Source organism: Montipora capricornis, chromosome 5 (genome assembly GCF_036669925.1).
Source record: "Montipora capricornis isolate CH-2021 chromosome 5, ASM3666992v2, whole genome shotgun sequence".
Classification (NCBI taxonomy): Eukaryota; Metazoa; Cnidaria; class Anthozoa; order Scleractinia; family Acroporidae; genus Montipora; species Montipora capricornis.
Genome location: NC_090887.1, coordinates 10,334,351 through 10,351,850, shown reverse-complemented (window position 1 = coordinate 10,351,850; position 17,500 = coordinate 10,334,351). Strand labels below are relative to the sequence as shown.

The 17,500-nt window shown below is 40.3% G+C and overlaps 1 protein-coding gene across 2 annotated transcripts in view; it reads right to left on the bottom strand.

The window, feature by feature from the left end:
- The window catches only part of LOC138049421 (dual specificity calcium/calmodulin-dependent 3',5'-cyclic nucleotide phosphodiesterase 1A-like), a 29,521-nt gene that overhangs the window by 2,124 nt on the left and 9,897 nt on the right, over window positions 1-17,500 (bottom strand). For both annotated transcript variants that reach the window (XM_068895682.1, XM_068895683.1), the window contains exons 3-14: window positions 14,142-14,270; window positions 11,502-11,702; window positions 11,103-11,169; window positions 9,952-10,068; window positions 9,486-9,626; window positions 8,091-8,191; window positions 7,097-7,178; window positions 4,977-5,020; window positions 4,015-4,116; window positions 2,297-2,420; window positions 1,542-1,623; window positions 115-309 (exon numbers count right to left, since the gene is read on the bottom strand). In XM_068895682.1, coding sequence (XP_068751783.1) covers window positions 115-309; window positions 1,542-1,623; window positions 2,297-2,420; window positions 4,015-4,116; window positions 4,977-5,020; window positions 7,097-7,178; window positions 8,091-8,191; window positions 9,486-9,626; window positions 9,952-10,068; window positions 11,103-11,169; window positions 11,502-11,702; window positions 14,142-14,270 — 1,385 coding nt within the window. The remainder of the gene's footprint in view (window positions 1-114; window positions 310-1,541; window positions 1,624-2,296; window positions 2,421-4,014; window positions 4,117-4,976; window positions 5,021-7,096; window positions 7,179-8,090; window positions 8,192-9,485; window positions 9,627-9,951; window positions 10,069-11,102; window positions 11,170-11,501; window positions 11,703-14,141; window positions 14,271-17,500) is intronic.

Here is a 17,500-nt window from a genome sequence, read left to right as displayed (position 1 = left end):
TTGGCTGATATATCCGTAACCATGACTACATCAATGTCCTCACACGTGAAAGATAAATTTAGTAAAGCCTGGTCTACATTAAAAAAAAAAACAACAACAACAACAAACGTTTACCTCTGGAGGAAGATTTACACTGTTCTTTCCATCTCCGCTTATTATCAGCAATTGGTGCTACCCAGGCCCTCTCCTTGCCCCCAGTCCCCTCTAGGCCAAGTTCACCCGCGACTTGTGAAGTCTTTGTTTCCAGTAAGATGTCTGACATTTCGGAACAAATATCGAATGCTGGTAACACGACGAATTCGATGAAACCTAAGGATGAAAAAACCGCGATTAAATGCGCTTGTACAATCCGTAGTTTTTCTTGCACCTCGTGCCTCGATTATGTTTGGCCAAGAACTAACTGGCGAAGAACAGCGTTTTGAAATGATACTTGGAGGCAATGAAGAGGACGAGAAAGCCGCCAAAAAACAATAGATTGATGAAAAAGAAAGAGAAGAACCACGGCGCTGCACGCCCAGCACGTGCGGTTTAAATTTTGATACATTTCTTTCCTGTCATCTTCATTAACAACAACATCAGCACGAGAGCATAATTAAGCACGAGACACTCTTGAGCCGCTAACGGCAATGAGAAGTGAGTTGTTTTCCCTTTTAACTTGTCTTCAAAGAACCACATTTATATTGCTTAGTAGCTTTTTTCTATTGCAGACGATTACTTTAAAACTCTGGGAGACACCACTATCCTGCATGCCAAAAATTCACTTCCGATTGGCGTCCATGGCCCAAAAACATCGCGTGCAAAAGCTCCCTATTGTCAACGCCGTAAAAGCCAATTTAATTTCAGGAGGATTGGGTCACGTTTTACAAGCGAAAAGAGTTGCAACAATAGGACAATCATGTAAAAATAAGAAAATTGTATTTTCCCTACTTGACAAATTTGTAGTTACTGTTAAAAATAGTACAGAATCGGGAATTAATGTTGCTGAAGGGTGAAAATGCCCTATTCCTTCCCAAATTCTCTTCCTAACTATCCATATGAACATGCAACTCCTTATGAAACGTTTTAAGAGGGAGCTATTTCGAAATAACTTTTCGGAACATATTCTTCGTAAAAGTCAATTTTGAATAACATTAAAAAAGAAATTACACACACACAAACTGCGTTCCACCGTTCGCCAAATAACCCAACACTAAGGAAACTAAGAACTTAAAAGAAACCGTCTGGCTTGCAAAGCTCCAGCGTAAGTCTGACGTCACGGGCAAAAATCAATCTAAAATTGGCTCGGTAAAAATTAGCTGAAAAAAACACAACACAACTATATAAGGCTGTATGCTCCTTTTCATAGAATCCTAACATATTTTGGCCTTTAATTCTTGTTAGTCATTATTTGTGGCGTAACTCTTTCTTGTAGAGATAACGCAAATATTTACAATCTGTAAATTCTTTGGATCGGGTGATTCTTCTCAACAAAAGCCGAGAAACAATTTGAGGATCCCAAAGCGGTTTAATGAAGGACACAGTATACTTTATATAAGACGCACCTAACTGACTCTCTGGAATGCAGGTAACAGACCGATCACATAGTGGTGAAATAGGCAAGCCAAGCTCCAATTCACGATCTCCCTGAGACAACACATGATATTCATGATCATCAAGATTAACTACGCATTTCTTACTATATAAGGCGGTATGCTTTCTTTGCATTCACATTTACATTATTGGGGAGCAAACAACAATAATTTAATCTCATTAGTATCAGACATTTCTAGACTTATTTTTGTTGGATAAAAATCTGTGCATACTGATTCAAGTGGTACAGGAGCCAGATCTGCACGCTGACTGATGCGCATACACGGACTTCACGTGCCAGTAGTAAATTCCCTCGCGCCAAGAACACTCAAATCCTAGAATAAAGTTTTTAAAGCCTGGGCCAAACGAGGATGAGAGTTGCCGAGAGTGGTTTGCTCTCGTGAGAGTTACACGAGAGATCTCGTCAACTCTCAGTGCCTGGGCCAAACGAGAGAATACTCTCGTCTACTCTCACAAAAAATTTGAACAGGTTCAAACTCGATGAGAGCGCACGAATTTCGACGAGAGTAGCCGAGAGCACATGAGAGTTTCAGGCCAAACGTTGACAGTTAGTGTCTCGACGCTCGGCAATTTTCATCCTCGGTTGCTCCGGGCTTCGGGCTTCGGGTTTCAGAAAGCGAAACACTCTACTTATTTAAACAAGGCAGTTTTTTATGCTCTACAGCTACCTCAAGCAAGGGTTAAAGAGCTATCGTCCAGTCCTAACCTGACAGAAAAATTCTTCCATAATCCGAGAAGTCCATTGACGGTGTAGTTCCCAGTCTTTTGCAGGATTAGCAATATCGGATACGTGGAGAATGAATTCCAATGCATGGCTCTTTTCTATTTGACTTGTGAAAGCAAATACGATTCCCATTAGGATTAACAATATAGCATTTACAAAGCACATTTTCTCTATCATGTATTCAAACGAGTTTTACAATAGACCATTTTACAGTTCTGTGCTCAGTTACCAGGCCTTTGAATAAAAGCGAGGCCGGAATTGACCATACAAATTAAACCTCATTACTTTTCTTATGTAAATCATGTGTTTGTGACACTAACGAGTTGCCATTTACATAAGAAAAGCAGTGCGGTATGTATCAAAGCAAGGTCAACTCCAGCCTCGCTTTTATTCAAAGGCCTGGTAACTGAGCACAGAACTGTTAAAATGGTCAATTTTGAAAGAGGCCGGAAGTACATTGGGAACAACGTCTTAAAAAAGCGCTCATGTCCAGAAGGGCACGTAATTAAATGCACGCCCAGTTTTGACGTCAAACACGAAGTGTCCCTTTTAAGTCTAAGCCTTTGCTACCTACTTCCAACAATAAGGTAACAGTAAAGGTTAACGTTATTTTTAGCTTAGGGTAAATTCAGCTGTTCATCTTTACCAGAGGAGCAGCATTTGGAGGGGGGGGGGGGGGGGGCACTTTGCAACGTTAATCGTCTGTATTCCGAGACACGAGTCATGATGAAGTTGGGGAGAAGAGTAGAGGGACACTTCGTGACGCTTATTGAAATCTGTATGAATCTAATTAGGGGTATTTCTGGACATTGAAAAGTGGAAGAAAATGGGAAGAAATGGGAAATGAGAGAGAAAAATGAGAAATGAAATGGGAAAAAGTGGACGACAAAATGGGAGGGGCGCAGAAAAAAGGAAAAAATAAGCACTGGACATCCTGTAATGGAGAGATCAGTCAAATCAAAGGAGATCCCATCAAATAATGGTTTTTGATGAGTGGGAAACTGACCTGACCAGGGCCCGGTTGTTCGAAAGCGGATTAACTTAATCCAGGATTAGCGTAAACTTTTGCTTCATGTTTTCAACTTTTTGGTAAAAGTTTCTTTTGCTTATTTCTGTTGTTCAGGATTGACTTCTAATGTAAAGTTTTGCCGAATATCAGCGTTGAACAGCATTTGGGAATAGAGAAATGAACTCCTTGGTTAATTTTTAATCCGGGATTAGCGTTGATCGGCTTTTGAACAACCGGGCCCAGGAACCCATGACCCGGAGCCTACAGCTCCCATACTGGGCCTATGTAACGGCATTTATACAGACCGATCTATTTTTAGACTATCTTTTCCGGAAAAAACAAAGGCAGTTCCGGTTCGGTGACCCTATGGTGTCAGCTTCATTTCTTGTAATTGGTCATCGGATCGGGCTCCGGTGGGAGTCTCATTAGCGGGAAATTCAATCTAAAAATAAATCGGTCTGTGAAAACGGCGTTACACGAACACAGTAGAGTTGTAGGCTCCGGGTCATGGGTTCCGGACCTGACTGAGTGGCCAGAGAAAAAAGAAACCTCTCGGATCAGAGCAGAGTAGAGAACCAATAAACGTAACCCTTACATCACGTTGACTCCAGGAATTTTGTATTCAGAAAAAAAAAGATGTTTTTCTGCAGACCATCAGCCTGTATACAAGCAGCTTGGTATATTTTCTTACCTCCCAAGAACTGATAAAGCTGCTTTCATCGTTCGAAGTTGTTCAAAGTGTGAAGACATATCTGTTGCTAAGACCATGTCAATTACCAAGGTCCTAATATCACTGGAAACGAAAGTGGCACAAAGAGCTGTGAGTTCAATTTTTACGGCTAGTCATATTTTTAAAATCGAAGAAATAATAATAATAATAAGGCTGCCAACACTGTTAAATAGTGCTCAATACACATAAGTGTAGAGCTAAATCGTAGAAAGGTGAGGCTAATGAAACCAACACATGATTCACTGTTACTCCGAGTTTCGTGCTTACGCACTCATCAGACAGTATTTAATAAAGAAAATTCCTATCACTTATAGACCGTACAGCAACATCACGAAGAGATGCGACCTTTGCGCGACAGAAAAACTAATGATAATTAACTCCAAGCCCGACGAACTGCTGAACAAAAGATCTGAACTTATCTCGAAGTGCCGCCACGAAAACAAGTTCTACTTAAGGAACAATTGACTGTCATCTATAAATAGACTTTCACTCACAACCCACGCCCTTAAATAGCTCACTCACGCCCATTGTAATTATGCAAATAACAATAACTTTTCTCACACGCTTGTATATAAGTGATAGGAATTTTCTTTATTAAATACTGTCTGATGAGTGCGTAAGCACGAAACTCGGAGTAACAGTGAATCATGTGTTGGTTTCATTAGCCTCACCTTTTTTTAGCCTCAATATTTTTTTGGGAAAATAGGGTCCATTCAGCGGGGAAATTTCCGAAAAAAAAAACCTCAAAAGGAACTTTCAGGCAAAAAGTAAGTTGCTGACCTTACTTGTCTTTATTTCCTATATGAACACAGAAATCTTGTAAAAGAAAACGTGGCAAAAACTATCTCGAAGTAGTATTTTTGTCCTTAATTTTCAAACTAAGGGAGGAGAATTTGTTAAAGATGTTCAGGCTTTTCACAAACCTGTATTGTTCTGGAGTTAAGCTTGCAAAGATATCTTTATCTCGCTACAAAATCAAACAATGACAATGTCAGTATTTAAAGTGCACTTAAGCTCAACTATTTTTCGTCGACAATGTTAGGGCCGTTTATACGAGAGAAAATAAGCCGCGGCTTACATAAGACGCGAACACCCCGTATAAATGGTACAAAATCTACGTTCACGGCTTTCTCAAGCCGCGGTTTATCCTGGCCTGGGAGTTTATACTCGTATAATTAGTTCCTTTCGCGTATTATGTACGCCGCGGTTTATTTTCTCTCGTATAAACGGCCCTAATATCTCCCCACCAAAAATGTGTTACCATTCTCACCTCAAAATTTCTCTCTTTACCTGCCGCGACCGGCAAGAAGAGCAAAGTTATCAAAACTAGCAGTAATTTGGAGCCACGACCGTGATGTGAGAGGCATGGGTCTACTTTCGATTTTACGTCACAAACTGCTTTGCAGTGCAAGATTTCTTTGAAAACAGGTATGCAAAGCAGTTTGTGACGTCGATTCAAGAATAGACCCATGCCTCTCACATCACGGTTGTGGGTCTAAATTACTGCTAGTTCTGCCAAGTTTACGTGGCTTACGCGGCACAGAAAGAGTCCTAGCAAATGTTTTTGAATGAGTGCCACCTTTGAGAGTAGTCCATTTTACAGTTGTATGCTTAGTTACTTGGCCTATGAATGAAAGTGAGGCTGGAGTTGTCCTTCTTTTGATAGAAACCTCACTGCTTTTCTTATGTAAATTCTTACTAATAAGCATGACAACGACACCATTAACATTAGAAAAAGAGGGAGGTCTGTATCATAACAAGGTCAACACCAGCCTCACTTTCATTTAAAGGCCAGGTAACTAAGCACACAACTGTAAAGAGGTCTGTTGTGGAACAAGCACAGGGTATGGAAGCCTGGAATCATGTCCAAACATAAATGTATAGTGCGCTGTGAAGAGAATATGAGGTAACAGATAGAATCCTTGTGCCCTGTGATAATTATTAAAAATTCATTATTAGATCGCGCTCGTGCTACGAAAGTCAATAGGGAGTTTAAGATCTACGACGCGACGGCAACGAAAACGTCACAAATTATGCATATTTAATGAGCAAAAACAATATCTTTGCACACTCTACACGTGCTTTTTGTACATTTCTTTGACGTTTTCTGCAAATCTGCGACGTGAAATTACCAATTCTCAAGTTTTTCAGGGAACGTGAACACAAGGCAGCGAATTTGAATTTTCTGTCGTAGCCTCAACACCGCACCTCCTAATTCAGTTCCTGGAAAGTTACACTAGTTTTTAGAAGTTAGACAAGCCGACATAATGACGAAAAAGATTAATTGACCTGAAGTTGCACTTTTAAATGACGTTTTCGTTACCGTCGCGTCGCAGATCTTAAACTCCCTAATAGGGAGCTTCAGCAACGACAACGGCGACGGCAACGAGAACATCACAAATTTGCATATTTAGTTAGCAAAAGCACAACCTTTGCACGCTTTGCACGTGCATCTCTTCATTTTTGTCTATTTTTTTGCCGTCGTCAACAAAACAACAACGTGAAATGACTAAAGGTTTTAAGGAGAACGTCAGCGCTTGAGGAAAAATTTTCATTTTCTCTCCTAAATTGAGGGCCGTATATACTAGTTTCGTTCTTGAGCGTTTGCGACACCTATTGCCACGTTAAAATGTTTGGAATAGTCGCGAAGCGATTACAATAGCGCGAATTCACATTTAACGATGACGTTCTCGTTGCCGTTGCCGTTGCCGTCGTCGTTGCTAAAGCGGCCTATTGAGTTTTCAGCAGAGACAAAAGGGCGGACGCGTTTAAGTGCGCCGATAACGGTAGAAATTTTCTTTCTTAATTAAGTACTCAATGTGAGTATTCTAAGAGAGATTTTCATCTACAAAAACGCCTAAGGATATTGCAGTTTTGCAGAGTATTCAACCTTTGTCTTGAGCCGATTAGCATAAATTCAGTTTTTGCTGTGTTTAATGTAAGTTTACTCGACACAAGACAATTATTGACTGAGTCGAGATCACGATTCAAAGCTTCTTCTCGGCGGTTATATGCAAGCAGGTGAATGAAGAATCACACTTACCGATTTCAAAAGCGTGAATGCGCAGCATAAATGATGGTTTTCTAGAACCGAACGATCATTATATAATAGAGCTAGATGTGACCTGAAAATGAACACAAAGTAAACCTGGATGAAGTCACTTCTAGAAAATGGCGAGGGGAACCTAGGACTGAATCAGGATGGTTTACAAGTTGTCAAAACAAAGACCGTTTTGTCCAGAAATCCAAGTAACAGGGCATTTCCGAGTTAATGGCTGCCTCCTCTTCAAAGCGAGTCTAAGTGCAAAGTTTTTGTGATGGTAATTAGTTCTACTTTACATTTGAATAAAAACTAATTTTCATAAGAAAAACTTCGCACTTAGATTCGCTTTGAAGAGGAGACAGACTTGAACTCCGAAATGGCCTATTCACTACTTGCACAAATCCCATAATACACCTCTTTCAAATCCCCAAAAATCTGCATAGGCATTGTTTTCGATTTCTCTTGCGACATTTTCATTTCCCAGGAGAAATTGCAAACAATGGTTATGCAAAAGTTTTGGGGGGTAATAGCGGTAAATTATGGGATTGTGCAAGTAGTGAATTAGAAGCAAGCTCTATTTTGATATCAACACAAAGTGTCCTTTTAAGTCTAAGCATTTCCTTCCTATTTTCAACAATAAGGTAAGGGTAAAGGTTAGCGTTATTTTTAGCTTAGGGTAAAATGCAGCAGTTAATCTTTACCTAAAGAGCAGCATTTGGGGGACACTTTGTGACGTCAATTGTCTGTATTCCGAGACACGAGTGATGTTGACATTTCTGAGCATAGCTTAGCAAAGAAACTTGCGACCTAAAGAATTCTGATTTTTGAGTCATTCCTTCTAAAGCTACTTGCATTGATACTAACATAGAAACTAACCAATTTAAAACAATAAATAAAGAACAGAGATTTCGGAACTAGCTTTTTGGCCAATCATGGCGGGCGCACAATCTGAGAAATGTAATAATTCTCAAAAAGAAACCTTACAGCAAATTACCTTGAATTGACATGAAAGTTATTCGTCGTTCCCGTGTGTTCGACATCGTGTATAATGGCGGAAAGAAGAATAGCGAATATTTCCAACTCACTCATACAGTGCTGCAAGTCAAATCAACAAGTATTGGTTCTTAAATATAGAGGGAAGCAAGGTTTCTAAAGAAAAAATAAAACATCTAGATTTTCCCCTTGGAATACGCGATAATTTTGGAATGACAGGAGAAGATTGTTTCCTGCGGAGTCAGCATGGACAACAAACTCTCTTGAATACAAAACATAAGAAGGAGATATATTTGTAATAGCGTTTCAGGCGAGGCCCCAATACTCAATACAACATTGTCGAATAGACTTATCTATTAGAGGGTAATGTGAAGTGCTAGTTTTCTACCCATATAGACCACGTGAGCGTTAGCCCTACTAAAGGAATTGGGCCCACAAAAGGACAGAGAAAAACTCTGACCAGGGTGGCAATTAGCCTGCGAACAGCAGACGCATTTCCGGTCGTCGCTTCTCTCCCTCCTTTTTCGGAGGGAGAGAAGCGACGACCGGAAATGCGTCTGCTGTTCGCAGGCTAGGTGGCAATAGGGAATAGGGAATAGGGTGGTTTCCTGCCTTTATTAAACCTAGTCATGTGATCTCTGGTCACGCGATCGCATATCTTAGCAGGGAGAGAGAGCGCAGTGGCGCAGTGGTGAGAGCAGTCGCCTCCCACCAATGTGGCCCGCGTTCGATTCCCGGTACCGGCGTCATATGTAAGGTGTTCCGTGGGTAAACAAATTCAATTTCGATTTCCAGCGCAAAAAAACTGCTTCCCAGTCGGACGGGTAGACTAGTAGCTCTCTGTTCAAAACTAGTTTGTTCATCTCCAAGAACCGAACACAGACCTTCAAACGTGGACTGAAGCAATTTATCTGATGAACTCGTTAGAATCAATCATATTTCGTGCGGCCTTTCAAAGTTCCTTGGTGGGTGAAATTCAACGCTCTTGTAGAAAAATGCCGAACCTCCTATATTCAAATCCTGTGCATCACCATAGTATTTACGAACTTTATGAACGAATTTTCTGATAGCGAGTACAGCGAACTCTACCACCCTTTCCTAACACAGGTGTCCCTCCAATTCACACTATGCTCTTCTATTTTTATTAAATAAATGCTAAAGGTCCAGCATTCAAATCGTGCTGAAGTTTACAATCGAATATTGAGCTTTGCTTCGATGTTAGTTGAAACGAAATTTTCATTTACTATTCGCATCCATTTACCTCCTCATCAAGAGCTGAGCTGATAGACTGAGTGGTTTACCAGAAACAAAAGAAATGTTTGGGAGAAAAAATGGCCAACGCCCGCACCTTGGATGCATGATGTGTTATAAAAATAATATATTGTGATTGGCTTACCATCAAGCCGACACGTGACAAGAAATAATGCACAGAATGCGCTACGTCCGTTGCGTGTAGCTCGTTGTGATAAGGATTCTTGGGCTTCTTATATGCGTCCTCTATACTCAGTAAGAATCGATCTAAAGTTCCAGTGGTAATCTGTGGGAGGTAAAGTACAATGTCGTTACACTTGGGGCTTTAAATTTACTGGAAGAAGGCGATCGTGTCAATTCGAATTTTGTAAGCAATTATTGTAACACGTTCCGATCTAAGACGGCGGTAACACCCTTGCAAACAAGCGCTCGTGATTCGCCAAAATGAGATTTGTACGACAAGAGCAAGAGTTGGTTCTAAAGCATAGCGCTCGCAAGACCTTTTTCCCTGACAGAGTAATGCAATTAGCTTGAGCAAAACTCCTTTCAAAGTAAAAATTACTATAGTCGAATGCGGTGTTGCTCTCCATCCACAAATTGTACTGCATTACCTTAAATTTTGTTTGCAGATCATAACGCGTGAAGAGTTCGTGTCCTATGTATCGAAGAGGATGGCCTCCTGTCACTTCGTTAAACTTGAAGGGATCAAAGGTCCAGCTGTCTAATTTCTATGAACAAAAATTAATATACATGACGAGGAAAAATTCACATATATAAGGTAAAAACTTAGCGCTGACGTGGAAAAAATCACGCTTCACCACGCAGAAATGATATTAGAGCAGTTTTAGTTTAGTTGGCTTTTGTCGGCTTAACGAAAATGTAGTTATTGGCTTTAAACTCTCGCGCTATATTTTCATCCAATCAGAGTTTAAGCCAACAGTATTTGGTCGCTTGGTTTTTCCCGCGCTTAAAGACGGCTGCAAGAGTTCACTTTTCGTCGATGACTGGCTAATTTACTGTCCTGTCTCTGTCGTAATTGGCCAAAATAAAAGCCATTTGAATGATGCCGTAAATTTCTACCGACACCAGAGTGCTTCGAGTGGCTTCTATGTTTACTACAATTTTACCAATTTTCTTTTTCCTAGGAGGGTAGAAGAATCTGAACAGGGAAGAACTTCTAGGAAGTAAGATGTCGACCTCATGCAAATGACCCATTATTTTATTTATCCAGTTAAAAACAGCTTTATTGTTTCCTTTATCCAAAATTCGGTTCATTTAAAGTGCTACTATGATCAAGAAACCACTTCATATTTTTCTTCACATTTTGAAAGAGTGATTGCTTAACACCTGGCTGGCAAAATTTAGGACTTTAAATTTTATACGAAGGCTGTTTACTTCGTTTGAGTGTAAGTTTTGGATTTCACGGTCCTCCATTACTCACGTTCTAAACTGACCGATTGGACCTCAGAGGGTGGAACGTCATTTTCTCCTCGATCCAGCTCTCTCAAGATTTTAAAGTTAATAATGGCGGACCAGTAAATAGAAAAATTCCATTTCAAATAAAGAAGTGTCTTTTGAAAATCAAGGCTTAAAACTTGGGTCACTTAGCTTCAAGTTAACATAGTCTTGAAATCCAAAGAAATAGAAGAATTTAAAATTTATTTGTCATAGTATGACGTCTTCATGCAAATAACCCGTATCTTTTTACTAACTTTAATCTAACTAAAACCGCTTTATTTGTTTGCCTTACTTTTAAAAATACCTTTAAATAAACTTGAACTTCCTCGGGAACTTTTAGTTTTGATCTCTCGGTCATGTTTTGATAAATTCTGCCAAAAGAAACAAAGAAGATTGTAAATTAGGGAATTTCTCGAATCCCGGAATCTCAGGGTTTGAGTTGTCGGTTCTCTACTCTGCTCCAAGAGCTCTTTCTCTGGGTACTCCGGTTTTCCCCTCTCCTCAAAAACCAACATTTGATTTTATTTGCGTCTATTTGTTGATTTTAGTTTACAGTGTCCCCAATTAGTGCTCCAGTGTTAGAACGACTAGACACTTAAACTTTCTTTCCTTTCCTTTCCTTTCCTTTTTTCGGAATATTAAGTTATGAAAACAATCGTCCTCTGAAGATTAAAAATTATACATCAACCTCGTTAACACTTACTTGTTTACGTACAGACTAGCTTTTACAGCTTGCACTACGCTTCGAAACGTGTGTCTCCGAGCCAAGCTCTTTCTGCGCATGCCTGGCGTGGTTCGTGCAAAAGTGGTGGCGATCCATTCTCGAACCTCTTCGCTGACGTCATCGGAATAAAGACCCGATTCTATCTCCCCGTCTATATCACTCATTGCCCCTGTTGAACTTCTGGAAGAAAATTACAGTTGCAACATTTGTCATTCTAAAGTATTTATTTTCACGGTTGTTCTGCATCGCTTGAAAGGACTCCACTCCAACAAAAACAATCTTTAAATCACAGGAAGTAATGTTTGAAATGATATTTTCCTTTTTTTACAGAAAGCGTTTGTATCCGAAATAAATGAATCTCACACATGTCCAGGAATACCCGTAATGGGCCCATTTCACTTTAATGGAAAGCAAACCTGTTTAAATCGTCAAAATGGCTTTAGAACGACTTTAGAACGCCTCAGCTGCCACGAAGACTTCAAAATAACACAAGAGCAAACTAAAGTAAGTTTCTTTTATTTAAATCCTTTACTACAAGTTGAATTTAGAGCGATTTTCGAACCGTTTCATACATTCTCTTGAATGGCTCAAAACGTAACGCAATACTGTCACGTATGTAAATCACAAACAACGTCTGGGCCGCCTGTGAACAAACTCGTACTCGTTCTCGTCCTCGTCCTAGAATCTAAAGGTCCCTAATTATCGTCACAAAGTGTATCTCAAATGCTGTTCCTCAAGTAAGGATAAACAGCTGCTTTTACCGTGAGCTAACCTTCACCCTTCAGCTTATTGCTGGAAGTAGGTAGCAACGACGTTGGATTAACGAAGGGACGCTTCGACGGTGTTCAGTAGTGTAGCAGCTCTCGTAACCTGCTTTCGTTTGGTATTGTAAGCAGATTTTATTGTTTTTAAGTCTAAGGCATTGCTTCAATTGTTTAGTCTTTTGTTTTGGGATGGGGCTGGACAATCTGTGAGCCAGCGAGCTATGCGAATTTCTAAGCACCCATTTCAAATAGTTTGGGATAGGGTAGCGACCCAATCACATTATACATTACGAGAGCTTACACTTCAACCTTTGTGTTAGATGTCAAAATTGGGCGTGAATCTAATTAGAAGCATTTCAGATGAGTCTCGGAGAAGCTTAGTTCTATTTTCAAATATCCCCGGGCGTCGCCATTTTGAGTAATTGTGAAGTGTTACGGTTCACTTATTGCTAAGATGAAAAAGTTATTTTCGTCAGAGCAATATGGCAACTGTAACAAGGCACTACTATCCAAAATGCTGGCGTGCGATTCATTTGAAAGTGAAAATAAGATTCTAAAAGTACTCTTACGAGCTGTCGATGATGAACGACTGATCTTCCCTGAGGGAGGATTGGGTTGCTCTGTCTCTTAGCTAAAGTTGGCTCTTAACAAATAGACCATTAAAATGATAAAGAAATGATAAAGCCGACGCAGGTCCAGGTTGCGGACGATTGCGTGACAAACCAAAAAAAATCACAAATCATTCTGCGTGACGAACCAAAGAACGCCTACCGTGAAGGAAGACACAAACAATCCTGCATCCTGATATAGCTAAGAGGTCAAGTTTAAGAGGGTTTTTTTTAGCAAGGAGAAGCTGGAGTCGTTGTCGCCTGAGGGCGCTGGGTTGGCAATTCAACTTCCAGCATTTTGCGATGCGCCGATCAACTTGAAACTTCAACATACCCCCTTCCCAGGAAAACCCCGGGTATTTGAACTTTTGACGACTGGATCGTTCAAATTCCCGTCCCATCGGCCTAAAATGGTGTTCAAATGCCCTACCCTATTGTCGGATTTGTCTGTCAAACTCTACTACAGAACAATCGTTGTCGGCTCCTGTTTGTATAAACATGCCAACACACGTTTTCGCCAGGACTTGAGCTACTACAAAAACACAACTTTAATATTGAGACTATCAAAATGAATTAATTAAGTCGGACAATGTCAATAAGCAAGTATAAGCTGCTCTAACTCCGAAACACGGCAAAGGTTTTTTAAAGAGGGTACTGTATACTTATCGACAACAAAGCCTAGAGCGTTACGACTGCATGTATTTTACATTGTTCGGTGTCGTTTGATTACCTCTGACAGAAACGTACAGGTTTCAGAAATGAAATGAGGCTGTGAAAACGTACCATATTGTATTCACTCTATAGTATGACAAAGACGAGTTACGCAGCCAAAATTCCTTTGAAGACAACTTTTGACGACCTTTTTTGTAAGCCAATCGCTCACAAATGCTATATATTTTCCTTTATGTTCCATCTCGTTCAAACATGTGTTTATAGCTGATATTGACTTCGGTGCCCGAAAAAAAAAATGATTTGAAACCTGACACTTCCGGTTCAATTTTCCCCACCCACCAAGGCAAAGGTCAAATTCCCCACTCCCCGGGCACATAAAATAGTGAAATGCCCGGGGTTTGCCCGAGAAGGGGGAGGGGGATGTTGAAGTTTTGATTTCATCGGCGCATAAATTGCCAACTATTTCTTTTTTAGTCCAATCGCAATTTCGTTCATTTGAATCACTTCTTTCTCCACAAGACCTAGCAAGCTTTCAGCTTTCACTTCAGAATACCGCAAAGCAAATTTGTAAATACCTCGACTCCTTTACTGGTGATGTCGAATTCGCTTTGTCCAACATGGCAACTGCTCTTCCAAGCTCTTGTTTCATGTCTGTGAGTGATAAAGCGTTTCCCGTGTTTAACTGCTCCATGATTTGATGCAGCCTATAGGGAAAATATACTTTATAAGCCAGATCTGATTTGATAGTGTCTTTTATAAACCACACGAAGTTTACAGTCCCCTATCGCCACTATCCTTAAAACATTACTTGTGTCTAGAATTACAAGCGATAAACGATGCAAACTGGCTCCAAAACCAACTCTGAGAGTAAAAAATCACTTTTAGATGACGGCAGCCGAAACTCTTCCTCGTTATCTATTTCGAAACTTCGTGAAGCTCTTCTAAGGATCGCGCATCTTATTACATGTAATAATGATCTTAACAATGACGATATTTGTGATCTTTGTGCGTCAGATTTAAATTTACGTTCCTGTAAAAGATCTTATATCAGAGTTATGGTTGTAAGGCAAGCTTGTAAGATAGCTTGAATTCTATCATTGAAATGGGAGTACAAATATATAGAGACTTTTTATAATAATCACACCTCTTGTAATTCAGTTCATAATTTGTTCACCCTCAAAAGCAATGCATCTTACTGAAGTATCTTCCGACCAAATCACCAGAAAAACTTTCATACTCCACACTTGAGGAAACAGTAAATTATTCCTAAAAACAGTTCTTACATGTACATTAGCGGACGTCCAAATAGTCAATTATCCGAGCGTTTTATCACTAGCTCTTTTGGGAATTGACAAAACGCTAAAAGAGTCTGTTTGTTTTGTAGCCGATTAACTACGCGCAAAGTGTGAAAAATGACTTATGGGAATTGAGCTTAATGTTGTTGTCTTGTGTTTAAATACTTGTTTTGTTTTTCATTCTCAAAAAGCTAAGAGCTATCTTTTGTAAGAGCGACCACTTCTTCGAAAGTAATGTAATGGATCGTGTTTAACGGTCAATTCGATCTGAGATAAAGACTCGACTTGTATCCTCTTGTATCTCACTCACCCTTACAAACACTGGAAATGCAAAAAAAAAAGCAACTTAATAATTAACGCTGTTGTTTTACGGCGTTGCCGTAAATGCCATGCACTCTCCGTGCACTGAATTTCAAAATTCTTAGGTAATGCCTCAAGTTTTGCAGTGCCAATTATAACGCATGCGCTTAATTAACTTTCCGTGTACTTGTCCTCATGCGATCCTTTGAAATCACAAAGATTGTTTGTGCCGCCTTATATAATCAATGATCTAACCAAAACAATTAGTGTTTACACAAAGTTGTGCGTCATTCTTGAGTATGTAAAGTTTCCCGTCCACTTCAGTCTAACATGACGCCTTGTTGCATTGATAACTATTTTTATGACGTAACCTTGTGGCAATATTGTTTGTTTCTGTTTGTTTTTCAAAAAACTAGAGCTTATAAAACAACTACGGCATCGAAAAAAGAGATTTCACGAGCAAACACAATGGCTTCGCACTTCTTGAACTTTGCATTACAGTATAAAGTGCCGAACAAAAATTGGCCTAAGGGCAGTTATGGTATCACCCAGCATTTTTCAAAGTCTCCTTGCATTACAGCTGTTTTCGATCGTTTGGCCTCCAATGCGAAGCGCCAACCATTTTTTGACATTATAACGCCAAGCCGCCCACAGTAGCAAGAGAGAATAGGCCAGATCTACTGGGCCCTTCTTTGGACGAACCGTGTGCGGTTTTCTCAGTCAAACTTCCACGAAATTTTATGAAGGAGGCCAGGGTTTTCAGATTTATAGCCCTTACCAGCAAAAAGACTTGTCAATCTAATCATTCACAGATGAAATTACAAAGGCATAATTTCTCCTCAGTTATTTAAAATCTCTATAATAGTGTTGGTCCGCCCTGGAGTTTGCCGGGCAAACGTTTGTCGATTAGGATACGGTTGTAGGCTATAAATCAGTCCAAACATGCATGATATCTCAGTTGTTAAAGAAAACCACCTCAAAGCCTCAGCTTATGCAAAAGTAGAAGTCGGTAGACCAAATTGAAATAAGGTATCTTGCCAATGATGGCCGGTGATATGTTAGCGCCGGACACCGGTTTGGAACCGGGATACCCTCAGCGAACGTTCCAGAAGCTCCGTGATGCTGACCTGGTCCGCAAGAGAGAGGCAGCTGAACACTGGAGCATCTAAAAAGGCCATCACTGGCACCGCCAAACCAGCTATTGACAAATTCGCAATCGAATTCTCTTTCACTCACGAACTGAATTCTAGCAATTTTCCTGTAACCTTATTTAACGCTAAAGTAAATCGACCCAGACATAAATATCCAGCGTGAGGCTGACTGCAAACAAAGTTGATACTTCAATTTGGTATTTCATACATTCTTTGAAAGTTATTTACCTTAAATTATTCGATCGTTCACCTTAAACCTTTTAGAAATATTCTTCCTTGGGCAACGTCAATGTGGAGAAAAGAGGCGAAGCATGCTTCCTTGTCAAAGTTATTCAGCCCCAATTGTTTTTCTTTCAAGACAAACAATGCATATCTGTTACACAGGTTAACCTTTGCTATGCCATTAAATTGATGACAGTCCACTAGTACAATTAGACAAGTTGGCGCGCCTTGCGACTGTTTGGCAGAAGAAACCTATTACGTGGGATGCCACAAGCAGACCACGTCAATAATCTAGTTTTTTTTTTCTTCATCGTGGTCACAAATGTGCATACCCCAGGGATAGTAGATTAGCCGCTCGATAAGAATCCCGTATGATACAACAGGAACCATCTCGCTTCGAACTCGGGCTGCGCGCCCCGGGAGCGAGTAAGTTCCCACTGAGCCATCGAAGCAACTCTGATCACGTGATAGTTACCCTGGATAACGGCACGAACTCCCCGTACGGCGATTAGAAATCCCATTCTTCTCTCAGTCTTCTCTGAGCGCGCGCGACACCACTCTGTTCTCAAGCTATTGCAAATCCTTTCCGCCCGAGATGATTAACCCTCACATCTAAAAGTATTTGATAAAGTGGACAGATGTTTTTTTTCTTTGAGAACGGCAAGCTTAAAGGTAAGAAGAATTTTCTAAGTTAATTCTAGACCTTGCTTCGGGCTTGTATGTTTCACTATGAACATTTAACAGGGATGGCGCAGTGGTGAGAGCACTCGCCTCCCACCAATGTGGCCCGGGTTCGATTCCCGGACTCGGCGTCATATGTGGGTTGAGTTTGTTAGTTCTCTACTCTGCACCGAGAGGTTTTCTCCGGGCACTCCGGTTTCCCCTCTCCTCAAAAACCAACATTTGACTTGATTTACTTTCATTGTTCATTTCAGTTTACAGTGTCCCCAATTAGCGCTCCAGCGC